The 27,269-nt window shown below is 42.2% G+C and overlaps 1 protein-coding gene across 20 annotated transcripts in view; it reads right to left on the bottom strand.

Annotated features, from left to right (window-relative positions):
• Positions 1 to 309: 309 nt before the first annotated feature.
• Positions 310 to 27,269, bottom strand: part of LOC135885537 (sodium channel protein type 2 subunit alpha-like) — a 102,140-nt gene continuing 75,180 nt past the window's right edge. For 18 of the 20 annotated variants that reach the window (XM_065413301.1, XM_065413298.1, XM_065413306.1 and 15 more), the window contains 7 exons: positions 21,439 to 21,561; positions 17,578 to 17,859; positions 14,395 to 14,448; positions 12,670 to 12,807; positions 4,858 to 4,962; positions 2,696 to 2,966; positions 310 to 1,499 (listed from right to left, as the gene is read on the bottom strand). In XM_065413301.1, the coding sequence (XP_065269373.1) occupies positions 310 to 1,499; positions 2,696 to 2,966; positions 4,858 to 4,962; positions 12,670 to 12,807; positions 14,395 to 14,448; positions 17,578 to 17,859; positions 21,439 to 21,561 (2,163 nt within the window). The remainder of the gene's footprint in view (positions 1,500 to 2,695; positions 2,967 to 4,857; positions 4,963 to 12,669; positions 12,808 to 14,394; positions 14,449 to 17,577; positions 17,860 to 21,438; positions 21,562 to 27,269) is intronic. The other 2 variants (XM_065413302.1, XM_065413303.1) reach the window with 1 other exon arrangement.

The following is a 27,269-nucleotide window of genomic DNA, read 5'->3' on the forward strand; positions in this document are numbered from 1 at the left end:
GCCTTTCATGGTCCCTACAGACTGTAGCCACTGTGTATCTCCTCTTCAGCAGTGTCAGCTGTAGTGAAAACAGAAACCTCTTGTCAAGGTTGTTACCCTGTTTTACAGAGTCACAGGTTGATGACAAGAGATCACTGTCTTGTTATAGGCACTGACCTTGAGTGTATATATATATGTATAATATGTATATACATATATATATGTAAAAACTGTCAGTTTGGCATAAACCTCCTTCAGGAGTCCTGTTGACACAAATACATCTTTCAAAGGCTGTAAACAATTTGTCTCACAAACAGAATTCTTAGTTTTTTATTTTTTACTTTCCCTAACATTTTTACCTTTATAGTCTTTTTCTATTTTATCTTTTTCATATTTCTCTTTGTCTGGCTTTGTAACACTATCATAGGAAGGTGGAGAGGTTGTAGAGGAGCTCTCATATGTTTTTTCTGGAGTGGAGTTTTCATTGAGTTTATCAATAATCATATCTTTGACAGGTAGGCCATCCCCTTCGGTTTTATCTTTGTTATACATACAGGAGACTTTTTTAACTTTTTGCTTTAAAACGTAACATCTGTAAGCACGCTGAATAACAGTAGCAGATACCTCTTCTTGTTTTCGTTTTAATGTAGTTGTAATTGGCTCATAGGAGACTTTAGAAGGATTGGCTGCCATAAACCGGTCTTCCATCTGTATTCGAAGTGCATCCATCTCATCACTGTCCCCCAAAACACGCTTTGTAAAAGCAAACAAGATGTCAAGGCAGTGAATTCTGTCACCACTCACCATGGGCAGATCCATTGCAATGAGCTGAACTTTGTTTGGTTTTGCTAAAAGAAGAGGAGGATCCAGTGAAGCTGCAAAATCAGACAGTTTACTGAACTCTATGAACTGGGTGGCGTCTGGATCAAACTTTTCCCAAACCTCATAGAACATCTCAAAGTCGTCCTCACTCAAGGGCTCGGCACTTTCTTCTGTAGCAACACTGAAGTTCTCCAAAATAACAGCAATATACATGTTTACTACAACTAGAAATGAGATGATAATATAACTGACAAAAAAGAAAATCCCAACTGAAGGGTTACCACAGTCTCCTTTAACAGAGCTTCCTGGGTGATCTTTGTAAGGGTCACAGTCTGGTTCTCCACTGTTAAGAATTGGCGCTAACAAACCATCCCAACCAGCTGACGTGGTAATCTGAAATAGGCAGATCATGCTGTTGCCAAAAGTTTCAAAGTTGAACATGTCATCAATCCCAACTTCCCTCTTAACGTAGGCAAAGTTGGACATTCCAAATATAGCATAGATAAACATGACCAGGAAAAGCAGGAGACCAATGTTAAACAAAGCAGGAAGAGACATCATCAAAGCAAAAAGCAGAGTGCGGATCCCTTTAGCTCCCTTAATGAGACGTAGGATTCGGCCGATTCTGGCGAGTCGGATAACTCTGAACAAGGTGGGGGACACAAAATATTTTTCAATCACCTTAGCTAGAAACATACCTGTTAAAACAAAAAATTCACATTGTAAAGTAAATAATACAATAGCAGCTTTTAAAGTATATTAAATATTTCCACAAATAATGAGTTATCGCTGCGTCAGAAAAAATCAGAACAGTAAGTTCTTTATTTTAAATGCTGAAAGTTAATATCAATCTTCACTGAAAAGAAGATAATAGCTTTCGTGTCACATGGACTGTTTTATTTAATTGTGAAAATGTTACACTGGAGGCTGTGACACTGTGGTTTCCTTCTGTACAGATTATACCAAGTAAAGATACCCTCCAGGAAAAGGGAAATGAGTGAGAGAAAGAAGGTTGCTTACAGCAAAGATAGCTCGTTCCTATCTAAACTTTGCATCAACTCATAAGGAAGCCTAGAAACAGAAATTTCTTTCTGAGTGCATTAGTTCTTGCAACTCAGTCTCCTACAAGCCTTTTATATCAAACAGTAATAATTAGATGAAAAGTAGGGTGAGCTCATGCAAGTTGTTGGAATTTGTACCTCAGGCTCTGCAGAGTGCTCCACAAAGCCACTATGGGTATGTCTACACTGCAATTAGACACCCACTGCTGGCCCGTGCCAGCTGACTCAGGCTAAGGGGCTGTCTAATTGCGGTGTAGATATTTGGCTCAGGCTGCAGCCCGGGCTCTAGGATTCTGTGAGGTGGGAAGGTCCTAGAGCTTGGGCTGGAGCCCAAGCCCAAACGTCTACACCACAATTAAACAATCCCCTTAGCCCAAGCCCAGCTCAGGGTTTTTCATTGCAGTGAAGACATACCCTATGAGGTCCATCAGAAAATCTGCAAAAACAATTCCACAACACCTTGAAGTGTCGTGAACTGTCACAAATTGCACCATTGAGATTCATTGCCTTTTCGCTAACTGAACTCTAAATATTTAGCCTACATGATGATTAAAAAAATCCCTCCCTGTTCACATACTCCTCAGTTTTGCTCATGAATACAGATTCTGACATTTCAAATTACAATAAACCAAATCAGATTGGTAAAAATGCTCTTATATGCATCGTTTTATGCACATTGTACTATAAAAATGAAAACTGAAGAATTGCTATCTAAATTGAATTGTAGGCCATATAGCAAATGACAAAGCTATATATAAAGCATTATAAAATCATTAAAGGAAATGTTCACTTTCTGCTCACATAGCCCCTTCATGAAAGTGAACTGTTCTTACCCACAATGGAGAGAATGACAACCACAAAATCAAAAATGTTCCAGCCTATGGTGAAGTAGTAATAACGGAGTGAAATCAATTTCAGGACACATTCTCCAGTGAAAAGGACAATGAATACCAGGTTTATCCTGTGTAAAATAGTTTCCATCTCATCACTCTGGTCATCTGTTTCTATCATCATGGTGACCATGTTAAGGCAGATAAGAATCATGATGCTGATGTCAAATACTTGTTTTGTTACAAAATCAAAGACCATGCCCTGGAATTTGTTCTGCAAAAACAAAAACAAATACTATTTAAAGTTTGAAAATATGTTTTTCTTTACAAATTGCAAATTCGGGGAGAGCAATTCTCTGTAGCTTGGCAGGAATTAGCTTTGTAGAACAGGAGTTGGTAAACTGATCCACCTTCACAACCCAGAGGGTAACTTATCCTTTCCCCCCCTTCTGACTTGTGGCTGAACAAGTTGTCAGAGGTGAGCAAGAAGGGAATCACTATTGGCTGGAGGGTTGATGACAATGCTGTGAGGAATAAAGATTAGGCAAGTCAAAGGCCACCTTTTTCACCAGTCTGTGCTCCAGGAACAGGAAATGTTATCTCCCAGCCTCTGTTCTGCGTAACTGCCCTTCACTGATTGTGCTCACTGACTTAGTTGGATGGTTAAAGTTATATCCCTTACTTACTGGTTCCATCACCCCGTGTTATGCATTACTTAGTTTGATGATTACATACATCCTTCCAGTTTGACTATTATTTAATTTGCTGTAGTGGATAGCTTCTGCAAGAAGTATTATTTTCCAAACGTTGTAGGGGTTGAGTGGAACAGTTCATCAAACAATACAGTATCTTGTTCACCACATCAGGTAGCTCACATAAAGATTTAGCCTCGTGGAAATTGAACCTCTATGAACACAGTTTCATCTCTTCCCACACTTCCTGATAGGCCCTCCTTAGTTGTCTTTGAGGTCGGGGGTAACTAGGGTCTGCTCCCCTCTGTCTTTGTCTTCAAAGCCCACCAAGTTGCCACTATCACTCTCCCTTATTGCAGGTCTTTATGGAACTCCCAGTAAGGGCCAGTGCATCCCCATTTCCTGCAAAGGTCTTCTGGAGTGAGAAGACCAGGAAGTCAAGGTCAGGAAAGATCCCCTCTCCCTCCAGGTTAGCAAAAGCAATAAGCAGCCAGAATTGACTGCAGCTGCCCTGGGACTCAGCTAAATTACGTAGTGCATCATGAAACTTAGCACAGGTATCTAGGGAATCCCCCATTTCATATGTCCAATGTATATGTTCTTAAAGAAAATATGAGAACAGCCCTAGTTATTCAAGTAAGCTAACTCTCAAAAAAATAGGGGCAAGGAGAAAATTCTACCTCTTTAATGAAAATAATAGAAAAAACTAGTTCCCTCTACCACATATATACTGTACTTTGAACTGCTGTGGGAAAGTTGCATGGATCAGGCCATTCATGCTCTGTGGAAACCAGTGTCCAGAGTGGCAGAGATCCAACCCGGCACTGGCTACTGAGAGCCAGCCGACACCAGGAAGCCAGTGAGGCTGGTAGCAGCCAGGAGAAGACTCTGCCCCACCCAGGGGTGAAGTAAGGGGACCCTTTTTTGTTTAAGCTGGCTAACATTCACAGCACTGCAGCACTCATCTCTGGACTCCTCCTCAGCATACCGTCTACATGGGAAGTGCTAGGGAGGGAGCTGGGGGATGGGAAGAGTTGTGAGTGTTGCGAGGTAGGAAATTAGTTGATTTGTTAATGTTTAGTACTTACAAGTTAACCCTAATCCTTTCGTCCCCAGTTCTTATTTTCCTGTTTCCAGTAAAGTCCCCCTTTGTTACACTGTTATTTTTGGGTGCGTCATTCCTTTGCTGAACTTTGAGTTGTTATATATTGTTTCTTGTGCATTGAGTTTTATACTCCTTGTCTGTTAGTAGCATTATTCATTTTCCCAAGGGACTGCACCGCTTGTGTCTCAGACACAATGTGGTGTCACTTTGGGTAGAGGCACTAAGTATCAGAAAAAGAACCCAGGATCCAACCCATGTGAGGAGAGGGGAGAAGCCACTAAAAGGAGTAAGCATCAGGGTGGAGGCTTGGGCCACTACTTTAAAATGGGTATTTAATGCAGGAGGCGTGAAAATAAAGGGACTCTTACCGCTGGCCTAGGTATAGGTTTTTGTGGTTTCTTGGACCCCAGTTTTTTCATTGCATTGTAGTATTTCTTCTGTTCTTCTGTCATAAATATGTCTTGACCTCCAAAGTAAGGAAATGAGATCAAAACTGGTTACAACCATGTTTGCAGACATAACCTCTAACTATTGTATGTCACCATATAATTTAGTGATGGACATTTGAGTTTACATTTGATTTATATACTAAAAGGGCAATTTTCAGGTATCAGACGAGTGTTATTGAACAGCTCTGTCAGCACAAAGTATATCCCAATGATCACGTCCACTGGTAGTTGGAAGATTCCTCCAGTGTTTGCAAAACCACCTCTCCCTACTCCCCAGTAACGTAAGACCACCACAGCAGTTTCTGCTTTTACCTATTCCCAGTCCCTGACACTGAGCACGTGTCTGCAGGAAAGGGGCATGGCTAGGGCATTTCTGTGCCCTCACAGTCTCAGACTGCTGGAATGATTCTTCAGGTGACAGTGAGCCAGGTATAAATTAGGGCATCTCTGAGGTAGTTCTAATTTGTGCCAAGCACTAGCCCAGGGGTTCTCAAACTGGGGGTTACGACCCCTCAGGGGGTCACGAGGTTATTACATGGGGGGGTTGCGAGCTGTCAGCCTCCACACCCAGGGGGTCTCACTCAGGCCTGGTCTACACTACGAGTTTAGGTCGAATTTAGCAGCATTAAATCGAATTAAGCCTGGACACGTCCACGCGACGAAGCCCTTTTTTTCGACTTAAAGGGCCCTTTAAACCGGTTTCTTTACTCCACCTCCGACGAGGGGATTAGCGCTGAAATCGGCCTTTGAGGGTCGGATTTGGGGTAGTGTGGACGGAATTCGACGTTATTGGCCTCCGGGAGCTATCCCACAGTGCTTCATTGTGACCGCTTTGGACAGCACTCTCAACTCAGATGCACTGACCAGGTAGACAGGAAAAGCCCCGCGAACGTTTGAATTTCATTTCCTGTTTGCCCAGCGTGGAGAGCACAGGTGACCACGCAGAGCTCATCAGCACAGGTAACCATGATGGAGTCCCAGGATTGCAAAAGAGCTCCAGCATGGACCGACCGGGAGGTACGGGATCTGCTCGCCATATGGGGAGATGAATCAGTGCTAGCTGAACTCCGTAGCAGTAAACGAAATGGCAAAATATTAGAAAAAGTCTCAAAGGCCATGAAGGACAGAGGCCATAACAGGGACGAACAGCAGTGCCGCGTGAAAATTAAGGAGCTAAGGCAAGCCTACCACAAAGCCAGAGAGGCAAACGGAAGGTCCGGGGCAGAGCCGCAAACATGCCGCTTCTACGTGGAGCTGCATGCCATGCTAGGGGGTACAGCCACCACTACCCCAACCGTGTGCTTTGACTCCATCAATGGAGAATCACGCAACAGGGAAGCGGGTTCGGGGTACGAGGAAGATGATGATGAAGACAATGAAGATCGCTCACAGCAAGGAAGCGGAGAAACCGGTTTCCCCAACAGCCAGGATATGTTTATCACCCTGGACCTGGAACCGGTAACCCCCGAACTCACCCAAGGTGTGCTCCCAGACCCTGAGGGCACACAAGGGACCTCTGGTGAGTGTACCTTTGTAAATATTACACATGGTTTAAAAGCAAGTGTCTTTAATGATTAATGATTAATTTGCCCTGGCAATCGCGGCCAGTACAGCTACTGGAAAAGTCTGTTAACGTGTATGGGGATGGAGCGGAAATCCTCCAGGGACATCTCCAGAAAGCTCTCCTTCATGTACTCCCAAAGCCTTTGCAAAAGGTTTCTGGGGAGGGCTGCCTTATCCCTTCCACCATGGTAGGTCACTTTACCACACCAGGCCAGTAGCACATAGTCTGGAATCATTGCATAACAAAGCATGGCAGCGTATGGTCCCGGTGTTTGCTGGCATGCAGACAACATCCATTCCTTATCTCTCTTTGTTATCCTCAGGAGAGTGATATCATTCATGGTCACCTGGTTGAAATGGGGTGATTTTATTAAGGGGACATTCAGAGGTGCCTGTTCCTGCTTGGCTGAACAGAAATGTTCCCCGCTGTTAGCCACGCGGTGGGGCGGGGAGGGGTGAAGTGATCATCCCAGAGAATTGCGTGTGTGTGTGCGGGGGGTAGTTGGGTTTGTGCTGCATGTTAACCCGGAAACCGCAGCTCCTCCTTTTACATTGCAACCCCATTTTAAATGGCCAACCCAACGGGTGCTTGGTATGGGAAATGAGGGCACTGCTGTTTGAAACCATTCCCACATGTTATGAAGGTTAAAAAAGCCAAAAGACTGTGGCTTACCATGGCTGCCTGCAAGCCGAATTCTGTTGCCTGGCACTGTGTGAGTGATCTCTCACACCAAACTGGCAGGCCCTCAATATAAGAGGAAAAATGCGACCTTGTAACGAAAGCACATGTGCTGTGTAATGTGAACAGCAAAATTTAACGTGAAAGAGTGTACCCATTGTTCTCTAAAATGTGTCTTTTTTAACCACCTCTCCCTTCTCCTCCACCAGCTGCAAATGTTTCTCCTTCACAGAGGCGAGTGAAGATTAGAAGGAGAAAACAGCGGACTCGGGATGATATGTTCTCGGAGCTCCAGATGTCCTCCTATGCTGACAGAGCACAGCAGAATGCGTGGAGGCTGTCAATGTCAGAGTGCAAAAAAGCACAATATGAATGAGAGGAGAGGTGGCGGGCTGAATCGCAGGCTGAAGAGAGCAAGTGGCAGGCTGAGGAGGATAGGTGGCGTCAGCTTGCTGACAGAAGGCAAGAGTCAATGCTCCGGCTGCTGGAGCATCAAACTGAAATGCTCCAGCGTATGGTTGAGCTCCAGGAAAGGCAGCAGGAGCAGAGACCGCCGCTACAGCCCCTGTGTAACCAACAGCCCTCCTCCCCAAGTTTCATTGCCTCCTCACCCAGATGCCCAAGAACGTGGTGGGGGGGCCTCCGGCCACCCAGCCACTCCACCCCAGATGATTGCCCAAGCATCAGAAGGCTGGCCTTCAATAAGTGTTAAAGTTTTAAAGTTTTAAACTGCAGTGTGTCCTTTTCCTTCCCTCCTCCCCCACCCCTGCCGGGCTACCTTGGCAGTTATCCCCCTAGTTGTGTGATGAATTAATAAAGAATGCATGAATGTGAAGTAACAATGACTTTATTGCCTTTTCAAGTGGTGCTCGAAGGGGAGAGGGGAGGGTGGTTAGTTTACAGGGAAGTAGAGTGAACCGGGCCAGGGGGGAAGGGTTCATCAAGGAGAAACAAACAGAAGTTTCACACCATAGCCTGGCCGGTCACAAAACTGGTTTTCAAAGCTTCTCTGATGCGCACCGCGCCCTGCTGTACTCTTCTAACCGCCCTGGTGTCTGGCTGCGCGTAATCAGCGGCCAGGCGATTTGCCTCAACCTCCCACCCCACCATAAATGTCTCCCCCTTACTCTCACAGATATTGTGGAGCGCACAGCAAGCAGCAATAACAATTGGAATATTGGCTTCGCTGAGGTCTATCCAAGTCAGTAAACTGCGCCAGCGCACTTTTAAACGTCCAAATGCACATTCTACCACCATTCAGCACTTGCTCAGCCTATAGTTGAACAGGTCCTGACTACTGTCCAGGCTGCCTGTGTACGGCTTCATGAGCCATGGCATTAAGGGGTAGGCTGGGTCCCCAAGGATAACGATAGGCATTTCAACATCCCCAACAGTTATTTTCTGGTCCGGGAAGAAAGTCCCTTCCTCCAGCTTTTGAAACAGACCAGAGTTCCTGAAGACGAGAGCACCATGTACCTTTCCCGGCCATCCCACGTTGATGTTAGTGAAACGTCACTTGTGATCCACCAGGGCTTGCAGCAGCATTGAAAAGTACCCCTTGTGGTTTATGTACTCGGTGGCTTGGTGCTCCGGTGACAAGATAGGGATATGGGTTCCGTCTATCGCCCCACCACAGTTTGGGAATCCCATTGCAGCAAAGCCATCCACTATGACCTGCACATTTCCCAGAGTCACTACCCTTGATATCAGCAGGTCTTTGATTGCGTTGGCTACTTGGATCACAGCAGCCCCCACAGTAGATTTGCCCACTCCAAATTGATTCCCGACTGACCGGTAGCTGTCTGGCGTTGCAAGCTTCCACAGGGCTATCGCCACTCGCTTCTCAACTGTGAGGGCTGCTCTCATCCTGGTATTCTGGCGCTTCAGGGCAGGGGAAAGCAAGTCAAAAAGTTCCATGAAAGTGCCCTTACGCATGTGAAAGTTTCGCAGCCACTGGGAATCGTCCCACACCTGCAACACAATGCGGTCCCACTAGTCTGTGCTTGTTTCCCGGGCCCAGAATTGGCGTTCCACGCCATGAACCTCCCCCAGTAACACCATGATTTGCACATTGCTGGGGCCTGTACTTTGTGAGAGGTCTATGTCCATGTCAATTTCCTCATCACTCTCGTTGCCACGCTGCAATCGCTGCAATCGCCTCCTCGCCTGGTTTTGCTTTGGCATGTTCTGGCTCTGCATATACTCCAGGACAATGCGCGTGGTGTTCATAGTGCTCATAATTGCCACGGTGATCTGAGCGGGCTCCATGATCCCAGTGCTATGGCGTCTGGGCTGAAAAAAGGCACGAAACTATTGTCTGACAGAGGGAGGGAGGAGCGAGTGACGACATGGCTTACAGGGAATTAAAATCAACAAAGGTCACTGTGCATCAGGGAGAAACACAAACAACTGTCACACAGAATGCCCCCCCCCCCAAAGATTGAACTCAAAACCCTGGGTTTAGCAGGCCGTTGATTTCACGGAGGGAGGGGGAAGCAAATGAATACAGAACAAATCTGGTCCATCTATCTTTTACATCTTAGGCTGGCAGCAGACGGTGCAGCATGACTGATAGCCATCAGCATCTTCTGGGTGCTTGGCAGAAGATGCTGTATTACGACTGCTAGCCATCATCGTCAAGACGGTTCAATAGGACTGCCGGCAGGACTGAGTCTCCAGGAGACAAAACATGTCTGCCCAGGTGCCTCTGACCGAACTCACTGAGGAGTATGATGACGATGGATACCAGTCGTAATACACCATCAGCTGCCAAAAGGCAAGGAGCTGCTGCTGTATACCAATGCAGCCCCACGTCTGTCAGCACCCAGATAGCCGATGACGGCTACCAGTCATACTGCACCATCTACTGCCAAAAGGCAATTAGCTGCTGCTGTGTAGCAATGCAGTACCACATCTGCCGGCATCCAGATGACATATAGTGACGGTGAGCTGAGCGGGCTCCATGCTTGCCGTGGTATGTTGTCTGCACAGGTAACCCAGGTAAAAAGATGCAAATTGAATGTCTGCCGTTGCTCTGACAGAGGGGGAGGGGCCTGACGACATGTACCCAGAACCCCCCGCAACACTGTTTTTGCATCATCAGGCATTGGGATCTCAACCCAGAATTCCAATGGGTGGCGGAGACTGCGGGAACTGTGGGATAGCTACCCACAGTGCAACGCTCCGGAAGTCGACGCTAGCCTCGGTACTGTGGATGCGGTCTGCCGATTTAATGCACTTAGAGCATTTTATGTGGGGACACACACAATCGACTGTATAAAACCGATTTCTATAAAACCGGCTTCTATAAATTCGACCTAATTTCGTAGTGTAGACATACCCTCAGAGGCTTGCTGTGTGAAAGCAGTCACCAGAACGAAAGTTTGAGAACCACTGCACTAGCCTCTTCCTGGCTGGCTCCAGGATTGGGGGGCTTAATGGTGGCACAAAACCACCTTTGAACCATCCTCTGCCTCATTCCTGAACTGTTCCAAACACAGCGTGGATGCAGGTCACCATTGGGATCATAATCTATACAGTTAGTTTACGAAACAAGCAAAATGGAGTGATACTGAGGGGGATCACGGAGGATTCTGTCATAGGAAGACATGAATTTAAAAAAATCCAAACAAACTGGAGCCCCTATCCATTTTAAGGGTTTGTCTACACTAGAAGTGCTTTACTTGTATAAGAATACTGTAATCTATACCAGAAAAGTGCTTCTAGTGTGATGCACCTATACCAGTAAAGCTGTGCTTTATACTGGTATGGCAAAACTAGTGCCCTGGAGTGAAACAAGTTACTCCAGTAAAAGTTCAGTCTGTACAAAGGACTTCTGCCAGCACAGCTTTGTTGGTTAGGGATCACCTCTTCACATCCTCGACTACGGTGACCAGACCCCCACCCCCGTCCCGATTTTTCACACTTGCTATCTGGTCACCCCATCCTCGACTGACATAGCTACATTTGTAGAAGTCTGTAGTGTAGACAAAACCTAAGACTTTCAGGGCCTGTTATTTGTTTTTCACATTAGCCTCCATTTTGCAGGTACAAATGCTACCAGTCAAATATCTGACTATTTGATTTGTGGGTGCTTTCAGCATTCTAACATTTGTGTTAGTTGATTATGGACACAATTCAATGGAAGTCCAGTGTTAAATTTAGAGGGTGTCAGTGTCTACTAAACTGGAAACTTAAGCCTCAAGTCATGGCATTTGCCACTTGAAGCATCTGAAGAAGCTGCAGGTTGGTCTGCAGTTATTCTGAAGAGAAATCCTGACTGTTTAAAGATGTTCATTCACAGCTGAGTTTTGCCTTAGACTCAGCTGGGAGTAGAATGGAAACGTTTTATCTAATTAATTGATTAGAGTGGTCACAGCTGAAGCCAAAGGATTTTCACAGCAAACACAGACATTTAAGATGATACTCAGGCTGCTAGTTCCATCAGACACCTGAAGAATTACCGTACTAAGGATCCTAGGGTCTCCAATTATTTTTAATTAAATTATTTTAAAATTATTGAAAGTTCAACAGATTCAGAGAAAAAAATTAAATTTCCCATTGTTTTCTTACCTTTTTTCCACCTTTCCAATGAACTATAAATTAAAGGAGGGTTAAATATGGTTTACAAGTTCCTACCATTTCCTGTAATTGAACAGGTCAGAATCATATGGCTCATTCCTACAGATCCTTAATAAGCTTTACTCCTGTGATAAGTCCTGTTGGAATTAATGGGACTTATTCTTATAAAGGCTTGTAGAACTGGATTTGTAGTTGCTTCCTTGTTTTTTTCTATTTTATTTATGTTATATACACTCAGGGTATGTCTACACTGGAGCTGGAAGGTGTAATTTCCAGCCTGAGGAGACATACCCACGCTAGCTCTGATAGAGCTAGCACACTAAAAATAGAAGTATAGCCCCAGTGGTGCGAGTAGTGGGGACAGGTGCCAAGTACGTGCCTAGGATCGTGGATGGGATTGTACTTGGGGCAGCTAGTCCCTCCCGCCACTCGTGGCTATACTTCATTGAATGATAAGTATTTAAGTAGTAAGCACATCTGATTAATTTTAAAGAGGGACTTTTTCAAAGAGGATAACTTTCCTGGTAATCAGAGTGATAACACACATGTTCCTCTTTTGCTTATTTATTGTAAGTTTTCTTGCACAATTTGCAAATTTCTGTGAACATATTTGTACAAAACAATATTTGTATTATTGTTGCCTGCCTTCTCTTGTCTTCTTGCAGTGAAGTCAAAGTGCTGAAATTATGATGTTGCAGTCATATCCATGGCAGCAGATTTTTTCATTACAAAAATAGGACCAGGCAGAAGGTGAATTTATTTAGATACTTGAAAATAAATTGTGTGTTCATCATCTTTACAGAGAATAAGTCATTGGTTCTCTGTAAGGAATGTCTAAAAGGGAAATAGACTTGGGGATTCATAGCTTTTATTATATCTTGTTCACTTTTAAAGTAGTAAATACTTATCTTCTTTTTTTGTTGATTGAAGTTGTCTATGATGACACCAATGAAAAGGTTCAGGGTGAAGAATGATCCGAAGATGATAAAGATGACAAAGTAAAGATACATGTACAGGTTGTCCTCATACTTAGGCTGATCTAGTAGCTATAAAACATTATACATTTATATATTATCTGCATGAACACTGAGAATCAAAAATTTCATTTAATTCATAAAGCAGCAACTCATGGCAAGAGGCGATAGATAGATACAGATACCATAGTATAGGTAGATAGTATACTTAACTACTTTATATTAGCAATATATTTTATTTGCCTAGCAAAGTGAACCTTGCACTCAACTAGATGGAATTTCTCTCTTCTCTCAGTCTCTGTTTGTGGGGAGGGGGAAATGGGGACACCCAATTCCCAGCATAGGGGAAGAATGGGGGACCCTGGTACATGGGGAGGAGGAAGTGGGGGCCGGCACACACATCAGCTTTAACTAGGTCTGTGATTGATGGCAACCATTAACAACTTCCAGTGTAACAACTAGGGCTGTCAAACAATCAAAAAAAATAATTGCAATTAATCGCGAAATTAGAAAAAATAGTCTCAATTAATCGCAGTTTTAATCACCCTGTTACACAATAGTAGAATACCAATTTAAATTTATTATAAATATTTTTGGATGTTTTTCTACATTTTCAAATATATTGATTTCAGTTACAACACAGAATACAAAGTGCACAGTGCTCACTTTACATTATTATTTTTTATTACAAATATTTTCACTGTAAAAAAGATAACATAGTATTTTTCAATTCACCTCATACAAGTCCACTCAGTCCTACTTTTTGTTCAGCCAATGGCGAAGACAAACAAGTTTGGTTACATTTACGGGAGATAATGCTGCCCGCTTCTAATTTACAACGTCACATGAAAGTGAGAACAGGCGTTCGCATGGCATGGTTGTAGCTGGTGTTGCAAGTTATTTACATGCCAGATATGCTAAACATTTGTATGCCCCTTCATGCTTCAACTTGTAGGCTCTAAAGTTTTACATTGTTTTGTTTTTGAGTGCTGTTATGTAAAAATAAATTCTACATTTGTAAGCTGTACTTTCACGATAGAGATTTCTTTACAGTACTTGTATGTGGTGAATTGAAAAATACTATTTCTATCCCCCCTGGATACCTTCTCAGATGCTCCTCAACCCTGAAAAGTGATTTGCACCGAATAAGTTGGGCAACATACAGTGCCCAGTCTACATGAGTAATGAAGTGTGTGACCCTCTAATTATCAATTTTGAAACAAGGTTGCATGTTCCTCTATATTCAATGTATGCGTTTCCTGAATATCACTTTTTTTTTAACAATTCACACAGATGATTACCAAAGGCAGTGTTTAATCCATCACCATTTGGCATCTTTAAATTGAGGCTGGATGGTTTTCTAAAAAATAATCTAAACAGACTAATTCAACTACAAATTATCGGGCTTAATAGAAATAAGGAAGATTAATTCCCTCGACTGCAGGAATTGCTTTTTGAAATTCTATAGCCTATGTTATGTAGGAAATCTCATTAGTTGATTAAAATGGTAGTTTTGGCTTTATAATCAGTGAATCCATGTCGTTACTGTTCAATATTTTCAATACAATTCAATATAGCTATTAAAATTTCATTACATATGTGGAATGTCAGAATATATTCAACAAATATAAATGGTCTTAAAACTTATATTCTACTTACATCTCGTGAATCAACAGCTGCATACATAATATCCATCCATCCTTTAAATGTAGCCTGGAAATGGAACACAAGTATTTATTTACCTGTAAAAATCCAGGCCCTACAAAATGACTAGAGCACATCTCTTAATAATCTTTTTTTGAAAACACAAATTTATGCCAGCACAGTTCATACCACAATAAAAACACTCATATAATACAATTACACCTCTACTTCGTTATAACGCGACCCGATATAACACAAATTTGGATATAACGTGGTAAAGCAGTGCCCCGGGGGGCGGGGCTGCGCACTCCAGTGGATCAAAGCAAGTTTGATATAATACGGTTTCACCTATAACGCGGTAAGATTTTTTGGCTCCTGAGGACAGCGTTATATCGAGGTAGAGGTGTATATGTATTTAGTATTAGTTTCCTACACTTTTTCATAAAGAGTTATCAGCTATACTAAAAATGTTCCGATCATATGTATGCTACCACTCCATCCCTTCACCATGCACCATATGTGGCCCTTGATTTTTGCTAAGAAGCTTCAGTGATATCATTAGGAGTTTTTTTGTATGGAATAAGTGGCAATTATTGCCCATTTTAAGTAACAGTATTGGGTAAAATGAGTATAACCAGGCAGTACCATAAAATGTGATTTCTAATACTTCACTATTCATTTAATATATGGTAACTCCTCGCTTAATCTTGTACACCTCTACCCCAATATAACGCGACCTGATATAACACGAATTCGGATATAACGCAGTAAAGCAGCGCTCCAGGGGAGCGGGGCTGTGCGCTCCAGCAGATCAAAGCAAGTTCAATATAACGCGTTTTCACCTATAATGCAGTAAGATTTTTTGGCTCCCGAGGACAGCGTTATATCGGGCTAGGGGCATAGTTGTGTTCCTGAAAAATGCGACTTTAAGTGAAACGATGTTAAGCAAATCCAATTTCCCCATAAGAATTAATGTAAATGTGGGGGTTAGGTTCCAGGGAAATTTTTTTCACCAGACAAAAAACTATATCTACATATAACATACACACAGTATACATTTTAAACAGTTTAATACTGTTCACAGCTATGATGATTGTGAAGCTTGGTTGAGGTGGTGAAGTTAGAGGGTGGAAGAGGGTGGGATATTTCCCAGGGAATGCCTTACTGCTAAATGATGAACTAGCACTCGGCTGAGCCCTCAAGGGTTAACACATTGTTGTTAATGTAGCCTCTCACACTCTACAAGGCAGCAGGAATGGAAGGAAGGGGAGACAGCATAGCAGACAGAGACAGACACACACCTTGTGTGTGGGGGAGAGAGAGAAATGCACACTGCCCCTTTAAGTAAGCTGACCCCTCTTAAGTGCATTGTCTTTTTAAGTGGATCAGGAAGTTGAGACAGCAGCTGCTGCCCCAAGCTCTTTTTGTTTCTCTCCATCCCTATCCCCACCCTGCTCTATATGGAGATGGGGTAAGCAGGGTGTAGGAGCAGGGGGGAGTGGGACACCCTGACATTAGCCCTCCCCTCACTCCCCCTGCACAGCAAGCAGGAGGCTCGGGGAGCAGCTCCAAGGCAGAGGGCAGGAACAGCACATGGCAGTGGGGGGAGGGACAGCTGAACTGCCGGCAATTGATAGCCTGCTGGGCGGCTGCCGCACAGGGAACTTAGGGGAGCGGGGAGCTGATGGGGGGGGGGCTGCCGGTCCACCCTGGTTACAAGCCCCCACCAGCTAGCTCCACCGGGCTGCTCTTCCTGCAAGCAGTGGACAAAGCAGGAGGCTGCCAAACGATGTTAGAAGGGAGCATTGCGCAACTTTAAACGAGCATGTTCCCTAATTGATCAGCAACGTAACAACGAAACAACGTAAACCAGAACGACTTTAAGTGAGGAGTTACTGTACCGTATAGAGCTGTATTATACATATTAATCCAATAGGAAAGTTATGAGTCTTTAGTACATTTGTCCTCCTTAAAACATTTTTAGAATGATCCTATTTACCTAATTAATGTTAGTGTAGTTTCCCTTGCATTAATTATTTGTAAATGACAATTGTACAGATTTTTTAGTGGCAACCACTGTTTGTCCCAGCCATGCAGGAAGAAAGACAAGGCCCAAGGGATGTGGTTTAAGTGGGCCACACATTTATTAATGTAACTCATCTAGGGACTATCTGGCAATAACTTGTCCAGAGCAGGTCATCCTTCCTTCCTTCCATGATTTGTTCACCTAGTGGAGGTTAGCTCTCCACAACTGGTTCCTGCCTGATGCTGGGATCTTACCACCCTCCATGTGTACAAGGATTAAGGGGCTACAGAAAAGTGGGTTCTCTTCTTGTTGAATCAGACATTAGGAGCTCCATCCCGATTCCCCATCTTCTTTAGGAGAGGCCGTCCCCTAACTCCACTCCAATTACTGTCTACCAGGGAACTTGACTCCCACCCCATTAAATGAGTATCTGCACTGGACAACTGCCAAGTTATCAGTTTGAACTGTATCTCCTGACCTAACCACCAGATCCCTGAGCTGCTGTGGGGAAGACTAAAAAACCCGCCCTGCCCCTGCCAATCTGGCAGTGAGGGAGAAATTCCTTCCCTCTCCCAAACAGGTGACCAGCACGATGCCCACAGAAACCCTGTTCCTACTATAATCCCAGGTATGGGAGGGTGGGATTTGTTATTCTGGGCACATAATGGCACCCTGGCCAGGAGAAAGGGCACACGTGCCCTCCCCTTGGGTGCATGGGGTGCCAGTGGGTTCTGGGGCACCCCTCCTCAGACCAGCCAATCAGCTAGGATGCCTGCCCTCTTCTCAGCTCCATTTCCCCCCTCCCAAACCCACAAGGAACTGAACTCCCACAAGGAGGGGGGAGAGGTACGGGGAGGGAGGGGGTCCCTTAAAGAAGCCACAGAGCCCTCTTTCTTGTGCCGGCCTAGACTAATTCCCACTAATTCCCAGGCTGCAGTGGGTGCAATTTTATTGTGTATCATCAAAATGCTTCCTTTTACCTTTTTAACATTAGGGACTATCAATGCAAGAAGGTATTCCCTATGTTAGAATGGGGAATCCCTCTTGTACCACTAATATCTTAATTGCAGTAATATGAGTCTTTTTAAGGGTACTGCTTTTTGATGAAAGTTGCCCATTTCGCTTGTACTTTTTTTCAAATACAGCAATATAAAATACGGAAATTCACTTACTACTTGAAGCAGCGCAAGATACCCAGCGCCTACATTATCGAAGTTTACTTTCACATTTTTCCATCGGGCACTTTCATTCTTTTTTATGAGGTCCTCGCACTGAGTATAATTGTCAACATCGCTGATATCAAACATCTCACCAGTTGTTGTGTTAACACAGTGGTAGAACTTGCCAGCAAACAGATTTACTCCCATGATGCTGAAGATTAGCCAGAATATCAGACAAACCAGTAACACATTCATGATGGATGGAATTGCTCCTATCAGGGCATTAACAACCACCTAGCATACAAATTAAAGACAAAAAAGCCTCAATGTATCTTTTATAATTAAAGAATCACACAATGTTCTATTAATATTTCTATAAAACTAACAGATTTTTTTCTGCCTATTTTTTATAATGAAATATTTTAGCAAATATTGAAAGAAAATAATATCTTTAATGAAACTGAAAAACGCAAGAACTAAAAACCTACATGGAAAGCCAGACAATGAAAAAGTATGAAAAGAAATTAAAGAAAACCTGGTAGTGGTTAGATGGAGCCTTAGAATTTGTGTGCTCTAGAAAAAAGAGAGAAAGCAATGTTAAATATTAAGAATATAAATCAAAATCTATAAACAGTGCAACAAAATATATCTTTAAATAAATGTAAAGAATGACTGATGATGGAAGACTGAGCAAAAGAATTTTACACATAAAGTAGGCAGTACTGATGACTTGATTCTCAGACTGAATTAAAACATTAGGAATTATACACATGATATTCTAATATTCACATAGAAAAGTTAGGCAACTCTGTACTATGCCTTTGGTTTTGTCATCACATAATTAATTTTAAACCTTGGTCTAAAATAATCTTTATATTCATTGGACTTAATGAGTGCAAAGAAATTCACACTTCTGTTAATTTGTTTTTCTGGGCTATGTTTAATTTATATACAATTAAGCAATTCTACAGGGAAAAAGTGACTGCAAAAGATCAGACCAAGTGCAACTGAGCAAAAGGTTATTTGAATTATGTATAATGATTCTATTTTACTCTGAAAAGAAGATTCAGCAGCTGAGGAAACAGCAAAGAATCTGTCTGCGGTGAAGGTTTTAGGTGGTTAATTTTGTATCCAAAGACCACTAAAATCAAGAGGAGTCTTTCCATTTACTTCACTAGGCTTTTGTTTGGGGCCTATGGGGTGTGGGCAAAGAGCTAATATTTTATCTAGTTGCCAGGTACAAAGGATCTATTTACTGTCATCAGTTATTTAAAAATGCATTCTTATTGTGTTGTACAGTATTGGTGTGATGGGCAGGGCTGGCTCCAGCTTTTTTGCAGCCCCAAGCGGCGAAGAGGGGGGAAAAAAAAAAAAGCCACGATCGGCAGCACTTCGGCGGCCGCTCTACCGCGCCGCTTCATTCTTCGGCGGCAATTCAGCGACCGGTCCTTCCCTCCGAGAGGGCCACTGAATTGCCGTCGAAGAGCCGGACGTGCCGCCCCCTTCCGTGGGCCGCCCCAAGAACCAGCTTGCTGCACCGATGCCTGGAGCCGACCCTGGTGATGGGGTGTATCAGCCCCACACTGGTACAGCAGGGGTTAACCCTTCTCTTTTAGCCGAGGAGGCCACACCCCCCCAGCTTTGCTGGGCATGCTCCAGCTGGAAGCAGGATATAAAAGCCAGCAGAGCAGCTCAGTCTGGGCTGACCGTGGAGGTGTGTCACCAGCTCCTGAGGGAGGACCGCCTGCACTCCAAGATGCGGAGGCCAGCCCTGCGGAGATGGACCCCGACACAGGACATCATAGAGAGGGGAGAGACCGGAGAATCCCAGAGACAGAGGACTCCAGAGACTCGGGTAGGAAGTGACCCAGGGAGGTTTTGTGGAGAAATGGTAACAGAACCGGGCCAAGGCTCGGCGTGTTTCGGTCGGACCCCACCTTGCCAGTAGTACTGGCTCTGGCCATTGTGCCACACTGCCCCGACAGCAGGGGCTATAGTATTGTCTCTGGCCATTGAGCCGCACTGCCCTGACAGCAGGGGCTGTAATATTGATTCTGGCCATTACACCGCACTGCTCTGCTATCAAGGGCCGCATTAAGGACTGAGGCCCCTGAGCTGTGCAGCTCCGAGACCCGGGGCACCCCTTCAAACTCGATGTGATGCACCTCTCCCCTGCCCCCACAGGGTGACGGGGTGTATCAGCCCCACGACAATTGGAAAGAAACAGTACTGTTTGTATATGAGCTTGAAGTATACAGATAGATTATAAAGGGAGTTTTGTAGAAGCTGAGTTTTCCAAGGTGAAGGTTAACATATGAATGTTATCCATTTTGTTACAAATCAGTTTTTTCAGGCATTAGCATCATCTGTCACTGCAACAGAGATAACTGCTGTTATATTTAGGCAGATTGGCAAGATATGGAAATCTGAATAATTTTCTAAACAGGAAAGAATTGGAAGGCTGTGTGGGAAGAGAGGGAAGATGGTGGAGTCACACAGGCTCATCAAAATTGCCTTGATCCTTAGGAGAAACATACACAATAAAATTCAAAGTTGAGGGGCAGTAGCTAAAAGAACTCTGCTCCCATCTCTGTCTTCCATTTTTACCCCATCCTTCCCACTACCATTTATTGAGAGAGCCCTCCCCTCACTTCCTATCCTGTGTGGGTGCCTCTCAGAAATACAGAAATGTGTGTTCTCCTCCCCCATTCCAGCCAGCAGGGAATCTCATGCTCCTGACATACCTTACATCCCACTGCTGCCATCCTCTTCACCACCATGTTGCTTTGTGTCCCATGCCAGTTCTGACACGTGAAGCAGGGGATTGAGGCTGGCAGCAGAAGTAGATGGAATAAGCATCCCAGGAAGACTGGAGGAGGAACTGGAGTTTCTCAGTTCTAAGGACAGTTTCTCCCCACTCAAGTCCCTAAATCCAATGGGAATTATAACAGCTCCAGGGCTGGAATAACTCACCTCTGTAGTCATGAGTAGAGTGGGTACACTCTAAGTCTGACCTGCAAGAAGTAAACTACATGCGTGTAAACCCTGTGCAGATACCTTTCCCTCACACACTTTCATATACTCCGTCATAGGAGTTCTGTGTAGTAAGCCCCAGTATCATTATTTAAAACCTGATTGCCATACATAGTAGAAAGATAGCAACCACAGTTCTTCAAGTTAAGTGGCCACAATTTTTTTAGACTTTTTTTTTCTTAGCAGGAGGGAAATACAGAAACTATGGTTCCTTCACTCATCATATGATAGGAATTAACAATGCATCCATTGCATCCTGATAATTCCTTAATGTTTTACACAAAACCTCTGTAATTAGCTAGGCGGTAAATAACCTAAAAATATGTGTGATTGCTTGTAAATACTAATGCTTGCAAATGGATATAAGTTTTAGTTATGTAATAAAGCAGAGGTAGGCAACCTATGGCACGTGTGCCAAAGTCGGCACACGAGCTGGTTGTCAGTGGCACTCACACTGGCCGGTTCCTGGCCACCGGTCCGGGGGGTTCTGCTCTTTAATTTAATTTTAAATGAAGCTTCTTAAACATTTTAAATACCTTATTTACTTTACATACAACAATAGTTTAGTTATATATTATAGACTTATAGAAAAAGACCTTCTAAAAACGTTAAAATGTATGACTGGCACGCGAAACCTTAAATTAGAGTGAATAAATGAAGACTCGGCACACCACTTCCGAAAGGTTGCCGACCCCTGTAATAAAGCATCCTACTGTAGATACTGGTATGCAATAGAAAAGAGGATAGTGCAATATTTCTGCATGGATTTGTCATTCCTCATTTTGCAAATATGGTTTCTGTTTATGCATGGATTATTTCAGGTTCTTTCATTTGTCTCACCCGCATCCCTTCAAATCGTGACAAGGCTCTTAGAGGTCTCAAAGCTCTTAGTGTCCTTAGCGATTTAATGGCACCAAGTTCGGAATAGCCCAAGGCATTGGCTACTAGACTAACCAACGAAACCTAGAGAAAAACAGAAAAACAATAATTATTCATTTCCTGAACCTGTTGATATTAGGATATAATATGTGTTATGTGGGTTTCTTAAGACTGGTTGAACCTCTTTCTACAGTATTCCTTTTTTAGCCATAGGAAATATTTAAAAAAATAATTGAGGAAGGGAAAATTCTTATAGGACACCTGTTTATGGAACCTTTGTTGACATAAAAAAGTCCTTAAATTTTCACATATTTTGTTGGAGGGGCAAGGAACCATAATGGACCTAAAGAGGGCCTGTTTAAAAAAAAAGAGTATACATTAGTCTGTACTGCTTGCCAATTTGTCTTATCTTTATCTCTTCTTATCTGGTTAGAGTTCAATATCTGGACATAGCTCACTGTTCTCAAAGGATATAGTTTTCAAAAGCGCCTACGTATCTTAAGGGCCTGAGTTCTACTGACTTTCAATAGGTTTTAGTCACTTTCAAAAATTTTACCCACGGTCTTTAATAAGGATACTTTGTACCTTTTTCTGAGGTTTTTAAGTACTTTACAGATGTGGCTAAGTGTTATTTATTATCCTCATTTTACAAAGGCACAGAGAGGTTATGTAACTTGCCCAGGGTCAAGCAGTGGCGAGTTAATAGAACAGGTAGGACTAGGATCTAGTTCTCCTAACTTCTGGTTCACTGCTCTAACCAGCACATCATGAGCCTTCCCTACAGACTTGATCATTTGGTCAGACTCAAAGGGCACGGATCCAGTCTTAGCTCCATGCCATACATGGAGCAATGCATGATAGCCATATAAAATAATAGTTCCTGTAAGCCACCATATCCACCTTAGAATCCAGGAACTAGTGGATAGAACACCTGGAGTGCAAATATTTTTGGCAAAAAGTGGGCAGACACCCCAGTAATTGGTGCAGATTCCACAACACTCTTCTTTATTCTTCTGCTTACCAACAAGTTTGGTAGGTTTCAGTGGCAGCAGTTCACCTGTGAAAGGCTGATGATTGCTGTGATAACTCAGCATGGACATCTTCCCATGGCCTGTTGTCAGGAAGACTTCATGAACCTTAGATATTAATAATACAGTCGCTGTTCCACACCCAGACATAAAAACATAGTGACTAATATCTGTGAAATTAGTATTGGTGGAGCTGCCATATTCCTACTTTCTTGACTATCTTCTTCCAAAGGGGAGATTTGAGAAGGATGATTAACAATATCACTAAGGTCCAAAAATGACTTATTGAGCAAAAGCCTAACCACAACCCATTTAAAGGCACATTCTTGTACATTATAAGTGTTATGAAAGTAAAGATAGCAGGATTTGAACTATAGTGATTGCCATTTAAAAGGCATTGTTTACCAACAGATAAGCAATTGAGGTTCCCAACTTATTTTCTGTTCTAAATACAGGAAAGTACGGTGCTACCTCAAATACTTGTGTGACAGCTATTGGCGAATTTCAGCTTTTTATTGACCACGACTGTATATTTACAAAGACACACGGGCAATGAAATCATATTGGTACTATATCAGAAGATTGCTCAATTTAAATTACTCCACCTAGAGAGAGGATTAACTTTTATGTCTGAAATGAAGCTAATTTAAGCAGTCTTTAAGTGGAAGAATTTGCCACAGTTGTGTTTCTCTTGATTAAACTATACCTATACCATTCCACCACCAGAAGTATAGAAGACATGTATACCTGAATATATGCATATTTCTTTCCAGTACTTGAAAGAATCCTGAAGACCTTCACTTAATCCCACAGAATTTATAAAATAAGTAACTTTTCAGATATAAGTATTCACTGATATGACAATAAGGAATACCCCTTATGTGCTAAAATAGCACCCCTGTTTTATTTTATATATAAACAAAAATGACTTGAACCACAAATATGGGAGTATGCATCTAGAAATGACAATCTGAGAGCAGATAGTAATCAAACACCTGATTAATTCTATTTTGCTATATAGAGTAATCTGACAGAAAGTAATTTTGTAATTAATTCACTCAACATACCTTTCAAATGGATTATGTCTAAGGAAGAATGCATTTTTTACCAAAGGAAAGGCTTATATTATTTTATTATTGCCATAATGGATAAGGTTGTAATGGAATTTACTGTGCCTTAGCACGGTATTAGCAAGAAAAATCTTACTGATGACTGTTCAGTAATAAGATAAAATATTATTATTTCTGTCCTTACAAGGCAGATTTAAAATAATCTATTTGCTTTCTAAATCTATAATGAAAAAGTACTTTTTTATACTGTGCCATTATTAATATATTCTAGAGGTGACAAACTGTGGAGTGCATTGTATTGCGAACAAAATATTTATAATTCATTCCTGTCAACAAAAGATAACCAGGCCCAGATGAGGGATAATACATAGTATTGAAAACACCACATTCTTTGTATGGATTCAAGAATCAACTATAAATTATAACAATATTAAACACATCCACAGTTAGGAGGACAAAACACCTCCTTTGAAACTGTTTACGTACTAATGGCAGATTCATGAGCGACTCCTCTCCCACATTGGCCCCACTTTTAGAATGCTCTCAGCCCCCTCTCTCAATTAAACAGGACTCTTTGGGCAAAATCTTCAGCTTGTGTAAATAGATGCAGCTCCATTGAGTTCAGTAGATTTGTGCCAATTTACAACAGTGAGGTTGTGGCTGTTAAGGTCATTTCTCAACCCACTTTGTCTGTAAGGTTCTTTGTGCTACTTGTAGAGTCCTCAGCCTCACTGTAGCACTCTTACTTTCATGCCTTATTAGTTTCTTCATAAAAAATATTGAACTTACTGTAAATTACAACTGTATGACTGAACTAGTCAGGAAAAGATGGACAAAGTAAGAGGACATAATTTGCTTGTAATCATTAGGATTAGTTTTATAGTATATGTAGTGTGAATACTTATTGTAATCCATACACTATACTGCTTCAGTATCCTTAGTTTGAATTTTGGCACCAACTCTTTTACTGCTTAGGTAAGAAAATAACGTATCTTTTAATACCTTAGCAATCAGAAACTGTTGGTTTTTTTTCAAATTAATAAATGTATGTGTATAGATGCAGTAATGATAGTGGATTTTAACAATAAACTTTTAAACTCTTCCTAAAAATGTTAGCAGAAAAGTGAGGGTCAGGGATGTGTGACTGATATTTAGAAATTGGGATCTCCCAATACAAGTCTAATATTTTGAAAAAGTGTTTAAAACTTTTTGGAGGGATTTAATGCCCCCAAGTAGCTCTTCTCAAGATGACCTTATGCCTCCAAGACTCCATTGCAGGTGAAGTCTGAGAGGAAACCTAGATCTCCCACACCATAGCAGCAGGAGGGAAGGTGGAAGAAGGACCGGGAATACAGAGGGGGCATGTTCAACCATTTCCACAGCTCAAAACTATCAGAGGGAAGTACTGCAGGAAGGGGCAGGCATGTCGGCTATAAGCAGCAGGTGAAAAGTGGTAAGAGGGAAGGGGAGGGAAACCTGCTCTGCTGAAGGGGAAGAGGAAAGAAGAGCTAGAGAGGGGGTAGCAGGCAGGACAGAACTGGTGGGAAGAAAAGGGAGTGTATTCTTCCAGCTCAGGCCAAAGAGAAAGTGTTTTCTGGGACCACAGCACAAGACTAAGCACCGTATCAGAGAGTCCAAAAGTTACCTATATTCTACACAAATGTGGTGTCCCTTTACTTTTGTTGTTGAAAATTATTTATATCAGAAATGCAGAATCATTAAACTGAGGTGATATGAGGGAGTTATACTGAAGCTAAAACTCCAGGGTGGGATTTTCAGAAACACTCACCATTAGCCCAACTCTGTTACCATTAAAGTGAGTGCATTTGAAAATCTGACCGAGAGCTGTGAGAATAATTCATTACATTCATTAGTAGATGAATTTCACATCTGTCTGTCTGCAAATTGTCCACAAATAGATTGTGATTTTCTCAAGTTTGTTTTTCTAAATAATTCACTCAGTACTTTTTGTGAATAATTACTGGTCTATAGTTTGTTCCTTGCAAGTATTCAGAATTTAATTTGATTAGACACATAATTCATAAACTGTATTTCTGTTCCCTGACTGGTTGAGCAAAACTGTTAGGATTAGGTTTACTGTGTAAAGAGTCATAATTATGAATCAGAAATTCACTTTCAGCAACTTTTTTGCAATAACTATCTTAAAATGGGCTCTACCATAGAGTTTCCAATGTGGGCACGTCACTTAATCTTTCTCTACCACTAATTCCCAACTATAAATGGAGATAAAACTTCCTTTCTCTGGCCCTTTTCCTGTTTTGTCTATTTAGATTGTAAGCTCTTTAGGGCAGGGATTGTCTACTGCTCCGTGTACATATAGTACTAGACACTATTGTACTACAAATAATAATTAATAATACTTTTGGGGAACATTCCTGCTGGGAAATTAATTTTCATAGAAAGCTAAGAGTCGTGTGTACAGTCAAAGTGAATTAATTTAAATATTTGAACAAATAAGCATGGAACATTTTTAGGCATGTTCAGCCAGATCTATTAATAATATATAAGTCAGCAATATGACCTATCTTTCTCATGGAGCATCTATTAAGCTTGGTTTTTTTGCTTAGTTTAATTGTTCTTTTGGAATTTCAACCTATATGAGTCGTTGAGATGCTGGGATACAGGAAGGTCAAATCAGTGATTGTATCTCAATTATAGATATACTAGTGCCCAGTAGTATTCAGCAAATATGTTATTTGTTTAATATGATTATATCATTCAGATTTTATATACTATAGTTTAAAAAATGGGCACACTCAACAAAGTTCTAAAGATACATATAATAAAATCAACAGACTCCAGAAATTGCCCAAGATAACACTGCCCCAGTAGCAACTTAGATAAGCACAAATGTAATAGCTAACAAAATCATCCAACAGTTCCCCAACTTCACTCACCTTTTAGCTCACTATGGGCCAAGAAGAAGGTATGGGCCTGCCAGCCTGCCCTAAAGGCTACAAATTCAGGCTGTTCTGGACCAAAGGGGGAGAACACATTTTGAAGGTTCAGGACCATCAGAGAGTCCTGCCAGACGTCCCTTTACTTTTATACCCATAAAGCTCTGGTTTGGTCCCTTCCACTTCTGGTTTGGGCACTTCCAGTTGTGGCAGTTTTTCCCAGGGAGAGAGGCCATATCCTACATAGGTTAAAACCTTTGAGGAATGTCCCTGTTCATCCTTAAAACAATTTAGCTGATAGTTGTTTAGGCAATCAAGCAATTTTTATTAGGTGCAAATTTCAGTCCTTTACAATGGGAAAAGAGGTTGTAGGGAGAGAAGCATAAACCCCATAAATGGGAGAATGTAAACATAGCTTCTGTGTCACAGTCTGAATCTCTCTCTATTACTTTCCCTCGTACTCTCAAGTGAGTTCATAAGTTTCTTTTGGAAGTGCTGATTTGGAGTGCTCAAGAGGGAACTGCTGAATTAGCCTTACGTACAGTAAAACATTTGTTGACTGCATTCCAGAACATGGAATATATTTTTTCTAGGAAGGTGGGATGTTCAGCTCTTGTCTGGTCATTCTTATTTTTATAAAATTAAGGAAAATGGGGAAATTTTAAATTAGATTGCAAAATATTTATCACTTCTGAGGACCTCATTATGAGATTCTTTTCTTAGGCAACGCTATTGCTGAAAAAGCACCCAAAACTCTACATCAAGTATGCTCTTTT

This window comes from Emys orbicularis, chromosome 11 (assembly GCF_028017835.1).
Source record: "Emys orbicularis isolate rEmyOrb1 chromosome 11, rEmyOrb1.hap1, whole genome shotgun sequence".
NCBI lineage: Eukaryota > Metazoa > Chordata > Testudines > Emydidae > Emys > Emys orbicularis.